The sequence below is a fragment of the Talaromyces stipitatus genome, genomic scaffold, assembly GCF_000003125.1.
Source record: "Talaromyces stipitatus ATCC 10500 scf_1105507295511 genomic scaffold, whole genome shotgun sequence".
NCBI classification, from domain to species: domain Eukaryota; kingdom Fungi; phylum Ascomycota; class Eurotiomycetes; order Eurotiales; family Trichocomaceae; genus Talaromyces; species Talaromyces stipitatus.
The window spans coordinates 2,812,616-2,828,944 of record NW_002990119.1 but is presented as its reverse complement, the minus strand read 5'-3'; the positions used below and the strand labels follow the sequence as shown (position 1 = coordinate 2,828,944).

Below are 16,329 nucleotides of genomic sequence, written 5' to 3'. Positions count from 1 at the left end.
AGGAAAAAAAGCTTCCATTTGAGGAAGCTCTCTTAAATTGGATTATATTGACCTCCCAGCCATTTACATGCGTCAAACAGCCTTTATTTAAGACTATGTTGAGATCTGCTGGTTCCTAGGACTCTATACCAAGTGCAGATACTATCTTACGTCGATTAAATCTTTGGCTTGACGCTGTTAATAGTGAATTATGAGGCTTAATGTCTTTAGCCTCCTCAATAGTGCTATCTCTTGATGGTTGGACAAGTCAGAATTCACTACCAATGCTAGCAATTAATGCTCACTGGATATTCTCTGATTTTCAGCAATATCGAGCTTGTATTGAATTTGTTAAAATTAAAGGAAACTGTTGGTTTGTGGAAGCAATCGAGTGTGTGTGTGTGTATATTTAACGGCCGTGGTTCGTGACTCGCACCCTTCCCACCGATCCCTACTGGGACATAGGCCGCCGAGGGGTAAGCCTCGGGTTTTGGTCCTATCAGATTTATGTACACATAAGAGACTCTTTGGCGCATTTCCATAGCTGCCGTGGTCTTACAGGGAGGTCCACTTTGAGTAGATTTTGGGTATTTACTAGCTACAATGGTCCGCCTACACTCTATGACCTGTTACTCCACCACTACTATAACTGAACAGTAAGTTTTGCAGAGAGAAAAAGAAAGAAGAGAAGAGAAAGAAAGAAGGAGAAGAGAAATATAAAGGAAGAGTAGGGCTGTCTTAGCTCGGTGCTAAGGAGAGGTTAGCAAGGGCAGATATCCTCAAAGAAGTGGGTCTCTGCTAGCTATGTGGCTAGCTTTTGTGCTCCTATAGCAGTGCCTAAGAGAAAAGAGATAACCTCAGAAGGTGGCCCAGGAGGCCGAGGGGCTCATCTCTTAGCTATATAATAGAAGAAGAAGTGCAGAGGTGCTTTTTATGCTCTGCATTAGCAGAGAAGATAAGCATTATCATAGTTAAAGTATTCATGGTGTCTGCAAAGTCTCTATGACCAGTACGGGCCATAATAACACAGCCGAGGTTAAGTTGGTTAAGTTGAAGCTCCCCAGGGCGCTTAGGGGAAGTGGTTATTTCTAGATCTTGATAGCTATGTGGTGCCACCTTCTCCCATTGTGACTGAGCAGCGGATAGGGATTGAGTCTTGGCGTATCTCTTTAGTGAGGCGTAGGAGGATTTGTGAGGAGCAGGAGGGATTGAGGCAGCTCCCTCTTTGGCAGCGAGATCAGCTGCTTCGTTCTCAGGGATTTTGGCGTGTCCAGGGACCCATTGTATTTGGATAGATCCACTTTTAGTGTGAGGAAGCCTTTTGCGAAGTGGCCAGGCAGCTGCAAGGGTGCGGAAGGATTCAAAGATTTCTTAGGAAGATCCTGTAGAGGAAGATAGAAGGTGTATAGCAACTTCCAGGTTGTCAAGGCAGATCTATAGATTGGTAGCAAATTAAGCTATTGGGTACGCTATTGCTGCTTAAGTGCTAGCTAGAGCTGCTTCTGCTTCTACGTCAAAGACCTCTTTCCCGTGTCCGTATGAGAGTGAGGAGCGGAGGAACTGATGGTGTACTTGAAGTCCAATATAGTCACCCCCTGCACGTCCGTCTGCTAGCCTAGATCCATCTAAAAAGATTATAATATCTGAGCTAGGGATGGTACGTTGAAAAGCCATGAAATTAGCCGCTGCCTGTTCCTTAGTGCGTCCCATGGGAGCTCCTATTCAAGCTTGAGCATTCCCACGAGGCTCGCGAGGGTGCCAGGGAGTGTATTGGAGAGGGTTTATCTGTTCAGAGTTTGGGAGGGCCAGTGTACGGCGGGCAAATTGGCTGATTTGTCGGCCATTACTAGTGATCTGTTCTGCGCGTCTTCGAAGTGGGTGATAAGGGTTGAGACGCTGTAGGCGGACAGTTGCAAGGAGGGCTATTCGATCTAGTTCGATTTCTGGTGGAGAGAATCCAGACTCTCGATAAAGGACTGGCTTTGGGATTGTGCAGAAGACTGGAAGGACTGCTCTTGCGCCTGTTAGTATTACTTTAGTTAGTTTCTCAAGATGTTCTCCAACTCAGTTTGAAATCTAGGAAGGTCCAGGGCGAGTACGTCCTGGCCACCAGGTTTCTGCGCTATAGTATGCTTTATGGAGTACACAGGCTGATACAGCCTGCTGTAGTAAATTAGGTTTGACTTCTCAAATAGTATTCCCTAGAGAGCAAAGAGCGTTGGCCACAGTGAGGGCTTTAGATGCTGTTTCTCTAACGTACCATTTGAATGTTAGCTTTTTATCAAAGAGGATTCCTAGCCATTATAGATATAGCTGTTTAGTGTTTTCTGATATTGTAATAGATCCAGCTTTCACTGAAGATGTGTGGGTTGGGTCCTGGTCTGCTTTATGTTGGGAGAAGTGAAGAAGCTCATATTTATCTGGTGCAAATGTAATGCCCTCTGCAGCGCCCTAATTAAGAGCTTCTTGAAGTAAGTCTAATAAGGCTTCGCAATTAGTAGCAAGAGAAGTTGAGATCGCTAGGTTGGCTGCGTCGTCCGCGTAACCAAATCTGTTCCTTGGGTTTCCTAGACGGAATAGAGGCGCTATATAGAGCATGAAAAGAATGCCAGATACTGGGGATCCTTATGGAAGACCGCAGGTAATGTCTGTTGAGGGGCCAATCTCTCCATCGAGTCGGATCTGAACTGATCTTCCAGTAGCGAAGGAGGCAATCCAGAGAACGAGATTGGTAGGCCAGCCCTGCTCGCGTAGTCTGCGGATCAGTCTGCCGGGAAGTACAGAATCAAAGGCGCCTTTGACATCTAGGGTAAGGAGTGAGGCAGTCATGCCTTGATTTAGTGCTTGTTCAACATCATGTATTAGGCATGTAGTCAGGTCAGTTGCAGATCTTAGTGGGAGAGCCCTAAATTGTTGTCTTGCTAATACTTTATAGTATATAGAGATCCATGCTATATCCTGTGCCACCAAGCGCTCCAGTCCTTTACCAAGTGCTGATAGGAGAGCGATTGGTCTATATAATCTAGGTGAAGACCAATCAGTCTTTTTTGGTTTCTAGATGATTGCTAAGATTGCGTGTCAAAAGCATTTAGGATGATAACCAATCTTTAGGCACCCTTGATATAGTATTAGTACCTTATCTTTGATCAGAGGCCAGGCTACTTTGAGTATGCAGGTTGGGATTTTATCTGCGCCAGGGGCTGTGTTTCCTGCCTGAAGTACTGACTCCTCCGCTTGTAGCATCGATATATCTGGGAAGTAGAGACTAGTGGAAGGCACTGCTGGGGAGTCCAGAGGTATGTCTCCTGCCTCTGCCGAGTTCTAAAGAAGATTGCGGACTAGTACGTCTCGTTTCTCGTGTACAGTAACTGCTGGGAGGCTATTGGGCCTTAGCGGATCTTTTAGTGGAGGGCTTTGGAAGATGCCTGTAGACTTATGCCATTTACTCATGTCAAAAATATCCTTCATTTGTGTTACTATAGAGAGCTTCTCTCGCTAAAATTGTCGTTGAGACCATCTAGTTATCCTGCGGAAGTCTGTCTTTGAGCAGAGGCCTAAGCGGTAATTGTGTAAAGCTTTCTTGCAGTCTTCGTTCCACTATGATTGTCCTATGCCTTGTATCATAGTTCTCTTAGCAGAGCCTCTATATGCTCCTTGAATTGCAGATGTCAGTTTTTCAGCAAGGGTATCAAGATCTTCTTCTGTTGCGGCTGAGCTCTCGGTGCCAGTAAGATTAGAGGTGAGGAGCGAGAGGAAGGAGGTGTGGTCTAGTGTGTCAAATCTCAGTTTCTGAGCTGTTTTCTTGTATCTCTGATCCCATGGAACAGTGGTAATTAGTGGTTGATGATTTGAAGTAGCATCTAAGTGGCTCGCTATGCTAGCTTTGGCTCCTGCGAGTGCCAGAGGGCTTGAGGCGAAACTGAGGTCTAACACGTTACCCCTTTCATGTGTAGGACAGTCTATGTCGGAAATAAGTACTAGACCCTGGAGATCCAGCCAGTTGATAAACGGCTCTGCAAAAGTTGTAGGGCTGTGTTGTAGCGAGGGTTGCCATCTGTTGTGTAGTAGGTTGAGATCGCCTGCAAGTATCGTTGTTTGAGGGAAATACACCTCTGGCAGGGTTGTGAGAGCTTTCGCGGCTTCACCTGCTCTACTGCAGCCTGCTGGAGCATTATAGATGTTAACTATCAGAGTGGACTTTCCTGTGGGCGAAAAAATCTAAAGGAATAGGAGATCCGAGGCTTCTTTAGTGTCAGTTGTAAAGGGGCGTAGCTGGGAGGTCCGGATGCCTTTCTTCTTTCGGACATAGGTGAGGACTCGTGGTTGGCCACTTATTGCCTAGCTATCAGTTAGGGAGAAGCATTCATATGATGGATGTTTTTTAGTGATCTGTCGGCTAAGGTCTTTGAATGTATATAGTTCTTAGATTAGAATAATATCAATGTCGCTAGTGTATACCAATGTGAGGGCTATTTCATATGCGTCTAGCACATACCCTACATTTAACTGTAGGATTTTGAGAGGCGCCTTTTGAATTGGATAGTGATAGATTATAGCTCCTATTCAAGAAGAGAGGCAAACCAGTTTTGTGGTTAAGGGGTTATAAAATAGACTGCACGAGCTGTAATGGGAGGATCTTTAGTTAGGGCGCGAGGTGGGGGGGTTACTGAATAGAAAGGAGAGATAATCTTATAGATTGAAGGCTATGATAGTATCTCATCTAATGCTATAGGTGTTTCTTGTGTGCCTATGGAGAGCTAAGAGCTATATCCTCCTTCAGTTCGAGCTTTTGCAAGGTTTATGGTGCAGGATTTGCGGATCTCTGTTTGTTGAGCTTTAGTATGTTTAGTATTGCCTTTAGGGCGTAGAAGGCATTCTGTGAAATCAGCTGGATGTAGTCTATAGCAGTGTATACATCTAGAAGAGCATTGATGAGGCTCTAGAGCTGTGCAGTGGTTGACATGGCCCTCTTCAGTATGCTCTGAGGAGCCGCATAGTTGGTATCGAGAGGGGCGTGCACAGGATCATGCATTATGTTATTTCCAGCATTGTGTGCATTGAATAACTGTTATTTTCTTAGAGAGGTGACAAGCATTAGTGATAGTGCCAAAAAGACGTAGCTAGATAGGCAGTAGTAATTTTGTGCCTTCTGGGAAGTTGATAAACCAGCTTGAGGAGAGAGTATCAGGATTGGCAGCGCTTGTAGTGGTCTCGCTAATAGATATAGGCTTGAGCCCTGTTGTTTCGCTAATTTCTAAGAATAGTAGTGTAGGATTGACAGGGATTAGAGAGTATTGACCATCCAAGATTTGGCCAATTTTCCTTGGCATGTTAGTGACTCGGTACAAGACTCATCAGGAGCTGCGTTCTATCTAGCAGTTAACAAAGAATGCAGAGATAGTCTCTTTTTGGGCCTCAAGGGCTAGGAGGGCTTCTGGAGATGAGAGACATAGTGCAAAGCCAGTCTTTATAGCTTGGACTTCTTTTAGTGCTACACTATTTAAGTTTAGTTGAGATTGTAGGCTAGAGTAGATAGCGTAGGCTTCCATTTTTCTGGCTGCATGGTTAGCTGGGAGGCATACAAAGAGCCAGATGTCAGGAAGGGGTTGTTTTACCAGAGGCATAGGCTTTTTGATGGAGGCTTTAGGGTGAGTGGTGGGAGTTGATTTAACTGGGGCATATTAGGTAATAGTTGCATAAGTTGACTGGTTAAGACCTGAGGGGGGACGTAAGGGAGGGGATGAAGGGGGTAAGGGATTTAGGGTGGAGGAAGAGGAAGGGGAAGGAGATAGGGCAGGTAGAGTGGAGGTTGTTGAGATACCACTGATATAAGCGTTGAAATGTTGTTGAGCTACCGAGGCGAGGTTATCGCTTAGAGTGGTGAGGGCTCTCAGTAGGTGAGGAGCAAGGCCGGTGGTTTGGCTGCAGTGTTTATCAAGGAATACAGCTATGGGGCTGAAGATCTTCTGTCCTTTAGAAGCTCTTGTTGTGGCTGCAGACGTGGATTCCAGAAGGGCTGTCTGTAGAGGGCCGTCTGTACTAGGGCCTTTACGCGCCATGGTGTTGCCGGCCGCGTTGAGACGCGTCAAAGGCTGCACTCCTGGGAGCTAGGTGGTAGAGAGGGTTGAGGATTTTGAGCCTCCGACTGTTTGATATGAATAATTATAAGGAAGTCGCCTTTCAACTCGAAAATCGTTTTGTGGAAGCAATCGAGATGCCTCACTCCAACGCACTGAGCTGCAGGGCGTCACGTGACCTCGTCTAGGATAGAGGGATGTAAGACCGCGTCGGGGCGTGAGTTAGATAGCTACAATCACACACATTTGAACCCATACAGAATTGCAGTACCTGCTAACCATCCATCGTACGTACGTACATTAATGTGTACACGTGCTTTATGCACCCACACTGATCAGTCTTAGTTGCAATATCAAGATAGATTGGCAAGGTCCTAGGTTCTTTCTTGTAATTACTTGTGGTTATAAAGAATCTGATTCCAGGCTTCGTTGACTGCATCACGAACCAAGTAGAAGAGGGAGATTCTACAGCGTCACATCTCTAACAAACTGAATCTTTGCTACAAGACTTTCCCCCCTGAGAGATAATGTTAGGCAGTCTGTGTTAGGAATAGGTTGATCCTACGGTGTCAATATTCCATAATACTGCCCTATCGCGAGACCACATCGTTGACACGTTCGAAAGTCAACACCAAACAATCAATCATCAAGATAACCGAGTCAACCCAATAAGGAAATCACCAAGATTAGTGAGAATAATGGCTTCCTAAACCCTTAATAATTTAAGATAACCACTGCTAAGCAATGACCCTGAAGTCTGAGTCTACTACTAGCCATCAAAGTGAAGCCGAGTCAGAACCTACTGGAATTCCTGACGATAACTTTATGGCAGAGACTAGATTTAATACTGTCACCAGGCATAAGAAGATCAACCTAACCTTGTGGGAAAAGGATGCTGGACCGGGGGACAGTGTAGAAGCATTGGTCAACTACATAATAAGGGCCATGTACAAGGCTGCTGTCAGTCATCACTTTGACTATAAACTATTTAAATAGCTTCATAATTACTTTAAAGAATGGACTCTGGTCAAATTCAATAAGCTTGACAGGACCACTAGAAGCAAGCTAAAAGACTTCCTTCAGGTACGTGGTGTATGTTTAGACCATAGAGGTAAGAAAAACATCTCAGAAGGATTAGTTGAATTGTTTCAGATAGATATTCCCCCAAGATGGCCAGATGACATGATCGCTGGCAAGAAATTTAACTCAAGATCAAGGATGGCCTTAGGTCAACAAGCTCAGTTAATACCAAGGAGTGACACCACCCCACCAGCTAAGAGAATTAAGAATTATAATAGGAATCACCTTATTGGATTGCCTTATTCTAACAAGGAAAAGGAAGAGACAACACTTAGGAGAGATCTAGAGAGAAGAATCAACAATAACCCCCTACAGCTGGAGACTCATGTCCGAGATCTTAATAGTCGTACACCCTTGACTGGTGCCAACGCAGTGCCGATAGGGACACCGGCCCCCAGTCCAATCAAGATATCTACCACACCACCTCCGCGTCCCTCTACGTCGTTGACATCTGCGAGGCAACTTGATGAGTACATGAGATTGCCGCCTACAGAGTATGAACAAGAGGATATTGACCCGTCGTTGGCCGCAAAGTTTTCCAAGGCATAGGACAAGGCAGAGAGTTATTCAGGAGAACGATATGATATCCTAGACAACAAAGTCCTTGCTTTCCTGAGAGTTTGTCAATTGATTGGAGTATAATTAACGCAATGTTAGATACTCTTTCCCAAGATGCTTTCTAGGCGTGCAAAAACCTACTACATGCACTATATTGGTCAAGATGCTTCATTTACAGATGCGTACAAAGCCATAAAGGCGTACTTTGACATAGATTCCAACCATTAGGTGTACTACCAGGACTGGACGTCGATCACATTAAAAGGCGTTCTCCGTAACAACCCCAGCAAAACGCTGGTGGAAGCAGTAGAAATCCTTATTAAGAAACTTCACTTGTGCCAATGTGCCCTGGGAAATGCGTACAAGGGCCAGGAACATCTAGTTGCTGCTGTCACTAGAGCCTGTCAAGATTCGCCTGAGATGAGCGACGCTCTTAGTGATCCTGCAACGAATTTTGAGACGTTGGTATCAAGACTCCGTGCCAGGGCCGCTGTGGTCCAAGGAAAGAAGTCAGCCAGTTAATATCTAATCCAAGTTAAAGCCAACTCAGCTCCCAATGGAATAGGAGAAGACAATCTAATGACGCTATACATAGATAGAAAGTTCTTGGGCCGCACAAACTAGAATAATTGACAAACCCCACGTCAAGAATATCGACGCCAGGGATATGATGATTGTAATTCCTGCTAACAAGATAATAGAAAGTGTTGGATCTGCCACAGATCTAATTACCGCTCATTCAAACACTCTGATGAGGAGCGCCGCAGAGCGAGAGAGCAGTTTAATGATTATCAACATATAGATGGTAGACGCTCCGCTTCTGACCACACATATCGCGCCTTTATTATAGACTTTGAAAAGGGCTGTATAATTGAGTCAGATAGTAAGGAGGATAACATTGAAGAAGAAGACGACATTGAGGACAACGCCACTGCTTATTTCATGATCAACAAACTGCAAGATTGTTCCTTTATCCATTGGATAAGTGGATACCATGACGATATCGATCAGGAAGGATTCCACCACAAATTGGAGGTAAGAGAGCTTGATCAATCAGAGCGCAAGGATGGCCTCCTAGAACCTGCTTCTCAATTTGTACTTGAACACCATGAAGGCGAGATTTTCCAAGGAATTCTTCCAGATACTGGAGCAGCAAAGGTATCAACTATTGGCCGACGTCAACTTGCTGCCTTACAGAGAAGCTATCCAGAGATTACCGTTAATAGGACCCATGCAGGAGAGCACTCAATTCGATTTGGCCAAGGTGAGAGTGTTCACTCTGAAGGTGCTATTACCATAATAACCCCAATTAGTGATGTTGATTTTCATATTATAACCATGCCAACCCCATTCTTGCTTTGCTTAGATGATATGGATAAACATGGCACTTACCTAGATAACATTGCAAACTACATGGTAAAGGGAGACGTACAGGTCCTAATTATCAGAAAGCGAGGCCACCCATAGTTCTTCCTTAATAAGAAGCAGGCGCCAGTAACATTTCTCACAGAGATTGAGATGAGACAACTTCATTGTTGGTTTAGTCATCCTGCGGTTAATCGCTTGTACAAGCTTTTAAAACGAGCAGGCCATGACGATATAGATTACAACAATCTTGCAGAAATTGAGAAGTTTTGCCATTACTGCCAAATAAACTGGCAGGCACTATGACGCTTTAAATTTATATTGAATGATGATTGTGAGTTTAACTATGAGATTGTCGCTAATGTTATATATTTAGATGGCAAGCTAGTACTTCATATTGTCAATTAGACGACGTCCTTCCAGGCCGCACGATTCTTGAAGTCTTTATCTATAAAAGATACATGGGAAGCGCTCCAGGTAGTGTGGATTGACACCTATCTTGGCCCTCCTGATGTCATCTCACACGACATAGGAACCAATTTTGCCGCATTAGAATTCAAAACTGAGGCTAAGATGATGGGAATCCAATATTACCAAGTGCCAGTGGAAGCACACAATGCAATTGGGAAAGTTAAGCGTTACTATGCACCACTGCGTAGAGCATACAACATCATATCGGCAGAACTAGGTGCTAGCGTCAACAAGGATGTGATCCTCCAGATGGCTGTCAAAGCTATCAATGATACTGTGGGACCAGATAGAATAGTTCTAACTGTACTCGTTTTTGACACTTACCTATGCATAACGACTGACTCACCCCTATCCGCGTTAACTGCTCGACGTGCTGAGGCAATGAGAAAGGTGATGGCCAAATTAAGATGTATGGTGGCAGAGCGACAAGTCAATGACACACTTAACACTAGGAACGGCCCAATTATCATGGAAACGCTCAATCTCGCACCAGGGAGCAAAGTCAAAGTATGGCGCAAAGGAGATAGTTGGTCAGAACCATACAAAGTTATATCAGTCAATGGCCATGACGTGACTGTAGATCTTGGAAATGGTGCTGTTGCATTCAGGGCAACATCAGTACAGCAGTATTTACATGATAGCAAGGATGAGAGTGATCGCCTGATTAGATTGCCTCTCTCTCCCCCCCAAGAGGATCTCAATCGCCAGGACAGTCGGTCCCAAGTCAACTTCGACCAGACTCCGAGGACTAGAGTAAGAGTAAGACTGCAAGACCATCCTGCAAATCCGAATCACCGTATTGAGACTAGAGGAGTCCACGCACCGCAGACCCCCGAGATGCCTGCGTTGCCACGCCGCCGAGGACGACCGCGTGGTTCTAAAAATAAGCCAAAAGCGTACGCCAAAGTGTTCATATCCAAAAAGGAGAGGGACGACCTTGAACTTGCCGTCAAGCTGCAGCGTGAAGGCAAGATCGCCACCAATGGCGCGCTATTCGAATTATTAGGCAAAACAGAGATCGACAGCTTGATAGCAAATGGGACCTTTAAGATCCTTCACCGTGCCGATATAGACCTGCGTGGCATCAGAATTTTTAATTCCCGCCTTGTTAATGAGATAAAGGGCAAGAATGAGATTCCCTATAAGAAATCTTGACTTGTTATACAAGGATATAACGATGCTGGGAAGGATAAGATCTTGACCCAGGCACCCACAATCTAGTGTGTAAGCCAACACTTATTAGTGTCGCTTATCCCTACACTCATTGAGATGGGAATGGTTGTTAAGATCCAGGATATCACATAAGCATACACGCAGGCGAAGACCAAGCTCAAGCGTCTAATTATCGCCAATCTTCCCATTGAAATGCAGGATAAATATCTACCAGATTCACTCCTATTAGTTGAAGGCCCACTATATGGGATCCCTGAGGCAGGTGTTCATTGGTTTGGAACATACCAGGCGCACCATCTTAACAAATTAAACATGGAAGCCTCGACATACAACCCATGCCCTCTTATCTCAAAGCTAGGAGACAATGAATTTGGACTTGTAGGAATACAAATGGACGACACACTTCTTATCTGTACAGAAAAGTTCTCCAGAGATGAACAAGCCACGTTGTAAGAGGCAAGCTTTAAAGCGAAGCCAAAAACACGACTCTCGGAGATCAAGCCTCTAGAATTCAATGGTGCAAGAATTACCCTATACCCTATCGGCAATTGGATCCTGGGTAGGATCCATTTGTCCGCCCGCTGATTGGCTGCCGCTCCCCGCGCCCCACTCCTAGGGTTAGGGTTCATGCGCTCTAACTGCCGGAGCCGCAATCCACACCCAGAAAAAAAAAGAAAAAAAGCAAAAGGAGCAAAAGATGAGAACGCGTCGCGTTGATGGAGTGGACGGGAGGAAAAAGCAATGATGAGAACGCATTAGATGGAGAGAGAGAGAGAATCAAGATAATTCGCACCTTACAAGGAGATCTTAAATATTCCTTCTAATCTTGATTCTGTTGATGGTCCTTGACTTCTTACTTTCTCTCTCTCTATCTGTATATTTATTATCCTAGCCAAAGTGGCCATATCCACATTCTTGGATGTGATGGAGCTATTCCGGTACATTCTAGACTATCAAATCTGGATCTGCCAGTCCTGTTGATATGCCATGTCCCCATCCCATCTCCTAGCACATCTAATAAGAAAACATGGCCATAATTATCGAGTAAAAACCCAGATTCAGCAGCAGCAAATCTTAGAGGAAATGTTAAAATAACCTTGGATTGATCCTTAAAAAGAGAGCCTACAATTTTCATCTACTATAAGTACTCCTATTCCCTGCCTTCCTGTCATTCCTGGGTATCAATGCCCCAGTATAATATGTTCCTATGTGACTGGAGCTGCAGCAACCATGCGACGACACATCCGTCAGCAGCATCCAGAGATCCCGAAGAACCCTAAGGGTCATCCGCGTGCCTCTACCCACTATGTCCATATATACCCTAGAGTGTACTATCAATGGTTCTTTATCGCTGGCGCAGGAAGCTAATACTTTGCTGTCACCCCTTTATCCTCTAAGATCCACGAGCAGCCTCCCGCACCAGGATCTGGGGCGAACTGGATCGAAGCTGAGGTCAATACCATGTTAGTCAGAAGTGAGGCGATCATCGACACTGCAAGTAATACTATCTAGAGCCATGGTACATCAACTGAGGCCTCTCCCTGGCTTGAGATGACCCGCTAGGGGGACTATCTCTGTGGATACTCCTTTCAGCAGGTAGCACCGCTAGGAGCACGGCCTGATCCCTTGCAGGAACCACTTCTAGCAGAATTTGCTAGTAGTGTCAGTCAGATTATCCAGCAAGCATATCAATCAATTTAAGAGGATAAGATCAATATTTTTGATCAAGTCCAGATTAATAGTTTCCTACAACACTGACGGGCCTGGGATCGGCCATTGTTTATTAGATTAAAGAAGGCAACCTATCGGAATTATGAACATCTCTAGCAACGGCTCCTCTCCTTCATCTACCGTTCCACCCAGTCTGAGCAGCCTGTCCAGCTGCGTCATCGGCTGACCCCACAGCAACTCCAGCATCTTGATGAGATAGTGGACTATGGGACTGAGGTATTAGCCTATTAAGGCCAAATCACACGGCCGCTTCCCACTGTGATCTGAGGGTTGACCCTGGCTGAAGCCCAAGCGCTGCTGGACCAGGCCTGTCTCCGTCTCTCGATTGCCCTGCTTGATCACACGTTAAAAGGAGATCTCTATGAAAGCGCAGTAGTTGTCTTTCTTGCTATGCTAGGCGTTGATGCAGAGAAACGGACCTTTCGGGATGCATATTCATATACCCCATCACTATCTGGTCTGGTTAAGATGGCCCAGATGCTTGTGGTTCAGGAGGCTATTATCTAGGCTGACGAAGACCAGGTGGAGCACCCTGCAGATGCTCTTGATAAAATGCGAGAGCGATTCTTAATTCACAGAACGCGAAGCCTATTTGCCTGGATTACACAACTCCGCACGTATGGGAAAAAGATCCAGAATACCACCACCAGTCTTGGTTATATCTATTGGTCTAAGGATTAAGAATGGCTCACCTACAAGGGACTGGATATGACCATGGAATCCTTCCGGCTTTTTATTCAGACTGAGATTTGACAGGCACAGCAGAGTCTAGAGACACTGTTTCTTCTCCATGATGAGGAGACTCGAGAGGATGTCGTCCCTATCATTCCTCTCTCTCAATTAAAGGATGATCCAACGGAGAGCCGTTGTAGCTGGAACTTTCTCCAAGATGTACAAAATATGGAGGCTCTTCCAAATGGGCAGCGATGGCTCTTAAACCGCGTGCTAAAAACCGAGTGGCTTCAGGAGGAATTTCTTGATATCCAGCAACCTGGCTATCAGGTCCAGTGGAAGATTCCTACAGTATAAGCATATCTTCGAGACCGCGATCAGTTCTTAGAACTGCTCCTGCTGCTGTGTCATATTACCGGGGGCCAGCCCGCGCGAGGGACAGAGATATTGAGTCTGCGTCACCGCAATACGGTCCATAGGCGACATCGCAGTATCTTTATTGAGCAGGGATTGGTCAGCACAGTAACCAGTTATCACAAGGGCTATCATGTCACTGGATCGACCAAGATTATCCATCGATATCTGCCACAGCCAGTGAGTGAGATGATGATCTACTACCTCTGGTTGATCCTTCCCTTCTGCGAAAAGCTGGAGATCCTTGCCTTTGGGAAGACAGAGGCGCCCTCCCCCTTTCTCTGGCCCAAGGCTCATCAAGGGGAAGACAGCAGCTACCTCAGCAAGATTCTGGAACGAGAGGCGCGGCAGCATCTCCAAACCAAATGGAACATCACCTACTATCGGCACGCAGCGATTGCGATCTCTCGCGCCCATCTCCTCAGCGGTGGTTTTAAGCGGGATTATGGGGTCAACGAGAAGGTGACAGATCAGCAAGGAAGTCATACATCATAGACAGCAGGCACAATCTACGCGCGAGGTTTAAAGGAAGCACCAGGGCATGTTGAAGAGCGCCGGATGCAATATCGAGCTATTAGCTAGGAATGGCATTCATTCCTTAGCTTTAAGGTCCAGCTTGGGCCGCGAAAGTGACTGTTGGTGGAGAGGATGAATCTAGAATCATCCACCCAGAAGAGACGATATGTATGAGTAGGATTGGATCAAGTGCATCAGGACTCTCAAAACCAATTGTAGATTGTTATTTATATTCCTCGTGACTGTCATTAGCTCGTAGTTGAGCAAGATACATGTATATATTGTGAAATGAGTTCCATTTCGTACATATATCCTTGACGGATCATGTCCCGGATTATATTGCGACCGGTTATATATCTTAATCTGTGGGATTGGAGTATACTATAATTCAGAAGTATCAGAATCAAGGAATAGATATCCATTCATTGAGCCAGCGATCGAACTAGGAAGCGAATTGGTAATTCAGCTGAAAAATCGGTTGCTATTTGGCAGTTGACGGTTGAGCAAGTTGTCAGGTGACAGTTAGCAGTTGAGCAAGTTAACGGTTGACGGTTCAGCCATTGGACAGTTGACAGTTGCCAGTTGACAGTTGGTGGTTGAGAAAGCCGAAAGTTGGGGGTTAATCCAGTTGACGGTTGACGTTGACCAAGTTGACAGTTAAGGGTTGAGCAAGTTGAGAGTTGACAGTTGGCGGTTGAGCAAATGGGCCGTCGACAGTTGGTGGTCGAGAAAGTTGCCAGATGGCGGTTAAGCCAGTTGACAGTTGGTAGTTTAACCATTTGACAGTTGGTGGTTTAGCGAGGTGCCAGATGGGTCAGCAAGTAAGCCAGCAAGCCAGTTGGCAGTTCAGCAAATTGACGGTTGGCCAGATGGCCGGTCAGCCAGGAAGCCCATTGGCCAGTTAATAGTGGAATGAGGGAGCCAGTTGACAGTTGGTGGTTGAGCCAGTTGACGGTTGGTTGAGCCAGTTGCCAGTTGTCGGCAGAGCCAGTGGACAGTTGGCGGTTGAGCCGTTTGACAGTTGACAGTTGACAGTTGGCGGTTGAGCAAGTGGGCCGTTGGTGGTTAAGCAAGTTGACAGTTGGTGGTTGAGAAAGTCGACAGTTGGTCGAGAAAGTTGCCGGATGGCGGTTAAGCCCGTTGACAGGCGGTGGTTAAACCAGTTGACAGTTGAAGTTGACGATTGAGCAGGTTGACAGTTGGTGATTGAGCCAGCTGATAGTTGACGGCTCAGCAAGTTGCCCATTAGCGGTTAAGCAAGGTGACAGTTGACCGTTGACGATTGAGCAAGTTGACAGTTGGCGGTTGAGAAAGTCGACAGTTGGCAGTTCGTAGTCAAGGAAGTTGGCAGTTGGGGTTTGAGCCAGTTGACAGGTAGCAGTTCAGAGAAATTGACAATTGCCAGGTAAACGAGTTGAACCAGGACGGCAGAGCAAGTTGGTAGTGGATGGCAGAGCAAGTTGACAGTTGGCGGTTCAGCCAGGAAGACAGTGCCAGTTGAGCCAGGAAGACAGTGCCAGTTGAGCCAGGAAGACAGTGCCAGTTGAGCCAGGAAGACAGTGCCAGTTGAGCCAGGAAGACAGTGCCAGTTAAGCCAGGAAGACAGTTGGCGGTCAAACCAGTAAGACAGTTGGCGATCCGGCCAGTTACCAATTGGCGGTTCCGTCAGGGAGCCCGTTGGTAATTGAGCTCGTTGACCAGTGGCAGTTGAGCGAGGGAGCCAGTTAGCAGTTCCACCAGAAGCCAATTGACAGTGGAGCCAAGAAGCTGGTTTATATCGATTGGCATGGTGGAGTTGTTGGTTATACATATTGATTGTGGCAGTGGAATATTGGTTAGGATCGTATATATGATAGAATATATATAGATTGATCGAGATGGCGATTGGTAGTAGAGCTGGCAAAGGCATTGATGGTTGAGTAAAGCCAGTTGATGGTTCAGTCAGGAAGGGCATTGCCAATTGAGAAAGGAGAGCCGGTTGACGGTGGAGCGATTTGACAGTTGGCGGTTTAACCAGTTGGCAGTTGGTGGTTTATCAAGTTAGCCAGTCGGCAGTTAAGCAGGCGGGCCAGTTGACAGTTCAGCCAATTGACAGTTGGCGGCAGGGCAAATTTCCATATAACGGTTGAGTAAGTCAGCCAATTGGTGGTTTAGCCAGTCAGCCAGTTGGCAGTTGAGCAAGCTGACAGTTGGCAGTTCAGCCAGGAAGCCAGTTTACCGTTCATCAAGTTCATAGTTGAGCCAGGTGGCAGGTGACGGTTGTCAGTTAAGCAAGCTGACAGTTGGCGGTTTA

At 45.9% G+C, this 16,329-nt stretch overlaps 6 protein-coding genes across 6 annotated transcripts, besides 3 other annotated features; 3 read left to right on the top strand and 3 right to left on the bottom strand.

Annotated features, from left to right (window-relative positions):
* Positions 1–344: part of a mobile genetic element that runs on past the window's edge.
* A 304-nt stretch (positions 345–648) lies between these two features.
* Positions 649–693: a sequence feature (CT-rich).
* A 258-nt stretch (positions 694–951) lies between these two features.
* Positions 952–4,416: a mobile genetic element.
* TSTA_107400 (uncharacterized protein) lies at positions 1,702–2,808 on the bottom strand (the record flags this gene model as incomplete). The annotated part of the gene is made up of 2 exons (XM_002486726.1): positions 1,702–2,000; positions 2,616–2,808. The coding sequence occupies 2 exons, from the start codon at positions 2,806–2,808 to the stop codon at positions 1,702–1,704; spliced, it is 492 nt and encodes a 163-aa protein (XP_002486771.1).
* On the bottom strand, positions 3,577–4,286 carry TSTA_107390 (uncharacterized protein; the record flags this gene model as incomplete). The annotated part of the gene is made up of 2 exons (XM_002486725.1): positions 3,577–4,139; positions 4,178–4,286. The coding sequence occupies 2 exons, from the start codon at positions 4,284–4,286 to the stop codon at positions 3,577–3,579; spliced, it is 672 nt and encodes a 223-aa protein (XP_002486770.1).
* A 935-nt stretch (positions 4,417–5,351) lies between the features above and the next one.
* Positions 5,352–6,038, bottom strand: TSTA_107380 (uncharacterized protein; the record flags this gene model as incomplete). Its single annotated transcript, XM_002486724.1, has 2 exons — positions 5,352–5,650; positions 5,801–6,038. 2 exons carry the CDS (start codon positions 6,036–6,038, stop codon positions 5,352–5,354), a joined length of 537 nt encoding a protein of 178 aa, XP_002486769.1.
* Positions 6,039–6,800: 762 nt separating this feature from the next.
* Positions 6,801–7,685, top strand: TSTA_107370 (uncharacterized protein; the record flags this gene model as incomplete). The annotated part of the gene is made up of 3 exons (XM_002486723.1): positions 6,801–7,016; positions 7,053–7,139; positions 7,209–7,685. 3 exons carry the CDS (start codon positions 6,801–6,803, stop codon positions 7,683–7,685), a joined length of 780 nt encoding a protein of 259 aa, XP_002486768.1.
* A 153-nt stretch (positions 7,686–7,838) lies between these two features.
* On the top strand, positions 7,839–10,685 carry TSTA_107360 (uncharacterized protein; the record flags this gene model as incomplete). Its single annotated transcript, XM_002486722.1, has 6 exons — positions 7,839–7,894; positions 7,982–8,211; positions 8,294–8,473; positions 8,497–8,958; positions 9,117–9,160; positions 9,468–10,685. The coding sequence occupies 6 exons, from the start codon at positions 7,839–7,841 to the stop codon at positions 10,683–10,685; spliced, it is 2,190 nt and encodes a 729-aa protein (XP_002486767.1).
* A 2,649-nt stretch (positions 10,686–13,334) lies between these two features.
* Positions 13,335–14,398, top strand: TSTA_107350 (uncharacterized protein; the record flags this gene model as incomplete). Its single annotated transcript, XM_002486721.1, has 5 exons — positions 13,335–13,457; positions 13,488–13,982; positions 14,016–14,040; positions 14,136–14,251; positions 14,330–14,398. The coding sequence occupies 5 exons, from the start codon at positions 13,335–13,337 to the stop codon at positions 14,396–14,398; spliced, it is 828 nt and encodes a 275-aa protein (XP_002486766.1).
* Between the last annotated feature and the right edge of the window lie 1,931 nt (positions 14,399–16,329).